General features: G+C 43.0%; 1 protein-coding gene across 1 annotated transcript in view; it reads right to left on the reverse strand.

Moving 5' to 3' along the window:
- The window catches only part of LOC311128770 (major facilitator superfamily domain-containing protein 6-like), a 10,510-nt gene extending 7,475 nt beyond the window's left edge, over positions 1 to 3,035 (reverse strand). The window contains exons 1-3 of the mRNA XM_084161014.1: positions 2,767 to 3,035; positions 612 to 1,201; positions 5 to 413 (exon numbers count right to left, since the gene is read on the reverse strand). Coding sequence (XP_084017140.1) covers positions 5 to 413; positions 612 to 1,197 — 995 coding nt within the window. The 5' untranslated portion in view covers positions 1,198 to 1,201; positions 2,767 to 3,035. The remainder of the gene's footprint in view (positions 1 to 4; positions 414 to 611; positions 1,202 to 2,766) is intronic.
- Between the last annotated feature and the right edge of the window lie 1,563 nt (positions 3,036 to 4,598).

Consider the following 4,598-nt stretch of genomic DNA (forward strand, 5'->3'; position numbering starts at 1 on the left):
TATAAAAGCAACGGCCATCAGGACTCCAAAGACAATAAAGGCTATCTGGTAGTTCTTGTAGTCGGGCACGATGCAGCCGGTGCCCTGGATGAAGAGCTTGATGTGTGTATGGTCGATCCAGATGCCCACACACAGCATTGACAGGCCCCAGCCCAGGGAGCCCCACATCCTCTGCAGACCATAGCGGTCCCGGTGGGGGCCCAGGTACTGCAGGGTGCGCGTGTCCACGATGGTCATGGCCGGAGCACTGAAGAACTCACCGATGATGATGACCAGCAGGATCAGGAGAAAGATGGTCTCCACCTGGTTGTGGTTGGAGATGATGTCATAGACTTTGGTAGTGGCAGTTGTGGTGGTTGGTTTGGTCGTGGTTAGATTTGAGGCAGGTTTTGAGCTGGCTGTTGTTGTTGCTGCTGTTTTTGTTGTTGTTGTTTTTGTTTTGGTGGTGGTGGTGGTGGTGGTGGAGGGGAAAGAGGTCGACATTGTTGTGGAGGTGGTGGAGGAAGGCACAGGTCCCGTGACATTACCACCATCGCTCCTCACATACCTGTGCAGGGGACCGCTAACTGAGCCTGATGCCAAAGGGAGGGGGAAAAAGTATCCAATCTCACCCCTGCGGTTCCTGCTGTGATTGGCCGACTGACCGAGGTGGGCGGAGCTGGTGGGGGACACGACTGTAGGTTTCCTCTCCACGCAGGTCATGGAGGCAGGCTTGATGAAGCCGATGCCGCTGTTGAACACCAACCAGCAGAAGACGGAGAACAGCAGCACCACCTTGCCCTTCTTGAAGCGGTCCGCCACAACCCCCCAAAAGGGGGCGCTGCAGAATTCTATGAAGTACCGTATCCCGACCAGCAGGCCGCTCTGGCTGGGCGTCATGCCCAGTTGCTTGTAGTAGACGGGCAGCAACGGGTGCAGGGACCCATAGGCCGCATAGAAGAAGAAGTAGAAGACCTTGGAGATGAGTAAGTGGTTGTCGATCTGCACGCAGTTCTTCTCCAGGCAGTCATTGCTGGGATTGGCAGGTGTGTCTGTGGGGGGTGATGCTGGACCTTGGGAGGCAGCGGTGGGGCCCGCACCTGCTGCTATCTGATCCAAGGTTTTGGACAGGGTGCTGAAGGGTTCTGCCATGACGTACTTCCTCTTCTGATCCTCCTCATCATCTGTCAAGATGGCCACCCGGTCGTCACTCGCCATCTCCCTGTGGAGGGGGGGAGGGAGAGGGAGAGAGCGAGAGAATGTCCATGAAAAATGCAATCACGAGCTGTAGAATTACAATCTTGACGTGACTTTTTTGGCAAGTTTTTGCATTGTGTGCTGTTTTGTTGCCAGAAGATGTAAGTGTTAATATTTTGATGATTGACACATAGTTTTTCACCCCACCAGAATTAAAGGCACAATGTGTAATAAAAATGTCTGACCCAGACAATTTGGGCAAGCTGGGGGGAGATGGGCTGGGATGTCCATAAGATTGCAATGATAGTTTTAAACACATTTTGAAGCTGTATCTTTTTTTGTTAGCAAAGACTCAAATGACAACAAAAACAAACAATGCATTAATACATTTTTTGGGTTATGAAAGGGTAAGACAATAAACTGTAATAAGCTGATAAGGCATTTATTCGGAATGTCTGTCACCTTACCTACATTCAGCACAACTGAACAGGACATTTGATTCAATAAATCTTTTCAAACGCATTGTGATGTTGTTACTCGACTGTGTTGAGTTCATTTCCGTTAACACTCTGAGTGAAAAATATGTGGGAGGGGCCTCATTATCATATTTCCCAGCATGCTTTGTTGCAGGTTTATATTTAGAATCTTTTTTTTTTTTTATATATATATATAAGTTTCCTCATGCACATTGATTGATCTTATACTATACAAAGATAAATAACAAATATTTTTCCAAACTAATCCAATCTGTAAGGGGTTGGATTTATTGCACCTATTACTGAGATAGTTGTGTAATCACCATAGCAGTTATTCTGATAGCAGGTTGTGGGTGCTAAAATATTACAGAAATGAATGCAACAACCATGTTCTGTCACTAACAAACACAGTCATGGGTTGGTATCTCTCACATTCACTCAGAAGGCATGCTGGGAAATATGCAAATACAGCTTTACAACAGCAACCCCAGTGTCTAGTGTTTAAAACCTAAATGCCTTGTGCTGAATAAACATGTACTGGTGTTTACTTGTGTTAAAATCGAAACACTGTGACTCATTTTCATTGAAATTCTAAATGCCTTCACATGTTTAAAAAGTGTTACAGAAAAGTGTTAAATTATGTGTTCAGATCCTAAACACTTGGTTTTACAGTGATGGAGTATGATGTTCAAGCTCTTATATTTTGTTAGGTCTAGGCTATATGAAAGGCTCGGAAAATATAATAGCCAATTAAGCTACTGCCTCTACAGCAGGATACATGACTTCACTATTCCCTGTAGCCTAAAGAATTGTATATAAATGGTAGCCTATAACTGTGCTCAGACCAGACAGACATTGCTCGAGAGAAATATATTCGGGCATGACTAGAGAATAATAAACTGTTTTATCGCCGCAGCTCTGACAAAACCTATCCTGTGCTTAGAAACGTTTCTTCTTGTAACCATACATTAAATTATTCTTTCTATATTCAATGTAGTCACTTAAAATGGTAAAGAAACACCGAGGGGACTTATCTAAGCTTGTTATTCCTGTGAACACAAACAAATATATTATTATTAAGAAAAAAAACAAATAGAAAAATATATTTTCTTACCAAAATTATTGTTTCAATGTTTCAAGGTTTCCGTGCGTCGGTTGTTGGAGGATAGACAGCTTGTATACAATGTAGCCTATCTTCTTGAGCCCATCATTTAGCTGTCCAATTGGCGACGACTGTCATAGGGTGAATAAACTGTCGTTTAAAGTCACACCAACAACAACAAAACTGTTCAATAGTTATCCCAATTATATGGGGCAAGTCATATTGAACGCATCTATTTCGGAGAAGTTTGCATTGACGTCATTTCTCACCTGCCCACAACTGCCAGACCATTTCGGAGTTCCAGACACTGCTGCTGGGGGAGGGCTTGCGTACGCACAGCCTAAAATGAGTCTGGCTGCCGGGCAAATCTAAAAACTAAAAAACAGGATGAATGAAAGGAATATGGTGGTAAGCAAACCGTCCAGTTGGTGGCGGCAATACAACTTTTGGATGTAGTCTGCCATAAAATCCACTGAAGAAGAAGAAGAAGAAGACAGAGTATGATGTTCACTATGAATTAGCCTTTTCCAAATCATGTCCAAATGATGTTCACATGTTTTTTTTTACCCATCTACCAATTGGTGCCCTACTTTGCGAGGCATTGGAAAACTTCCCTGGTCTTTGTGGTTGAATTTGTGTTTGAAATTCAGTGCTCGACTGAGGGACCTTACAGATAATCGTATGTGTGAGGTACAGAGATGAGGTAGTCATTAAAAAAAATCACGTGAGTCCATGCAAGTTATTATGTGACTTTTTAAGCAAAATTTGACTCGTGAATTTATTTAGGCTTCCCATAGCAAAGGGGTTGAATACTTATTGACTCAAGTCATTTCGGCTTTTAATTTTGTACTAATTTGTAAACATTATTGGGTATTGTGTGTAGGCCAGAGACAAAACAATCTCAATTTAACCCATAAGTGTCTAAGCCCTGTCTAAGCTGGGGAGGGGTTCTACTAAGCTATATGGAATTGTTTTAAGAAGGTCATACTATTTAGCTATTTTATTTTGAATTTTAAGATCCCTTGAAGTATCAATAAAAAAATGAAAAATTATTTGATGAGAAATTATTTTTGGCCTTACTGCTATTAGCCCATACAAACACATTGAATAACAGATTCACTACATAGAACACCCCCCAAAAAATCAAAAAGGAAGTTTGTTCTGAAGTGTCTGTCCTATATCTGAGACATATAAGAAAAATCAGGATTAAAAAAAAATCATTTTTACATGTATTTAACCCCTTATTTTTGGCACTAAACAGTCTCCATAAATACTTCCATTCATTTTTTCAACTGGTACGGTAACCTTCAGACGAGTTTTGTGAGGCCTGTGGGCGTCCTAAAGCAGTCTCACCTTTCCACAGAGGGGTCATAATAGTTTGTAGGCCAAACCGTTCAGACTCTACAGACGATTTTGTGAGAAGACTGATTTTCCGGATGTCTCATGGTCTGACAAACTATCAGCTCTAGCTCTGTCACCTTTCACCGCAGATGCAGAAGTGCGACATAGGCGGATGCGGTGGATTGAGATGCATCCAATGCAAAAAAACAGATATCTCTAGCTTAAACTCCCTACACCCAAACGAGGGCATTGCGTTCTTCCACCTCTGGCCTGCTGGTCCCCCTACCTCTGCGGAAGCACAGTTCCCGCTCAGCCCAGTCAAAACTGTTCGCTGCTCTGGCACCCCAATGGTGGAACAAGCTCTCTCACGACGCCAGGACAGCAGAGTCACTGACCACCTTCCGGAGACACTTGAAACCCTACCTCTTTAAGGAATACCTGGGATAGTATAAAATACATTGGAGTGTAGTTTAGCCCAGTGTAATTCAAGTGACAAAATACTC

This window comes from Coregonus lavaretus (genome assembly GCF_964263955.1).
Source record: "Coregonus lavaretus genome assembly, chromosome: 5".
In the NCBI taxonomy this organism is placed as follows: Eukaryota; Metazoa; Chordata; class Actinopteri; order Salmoniformes; family Salmonidae; genus Coregonus; species Coregonus lavaretus.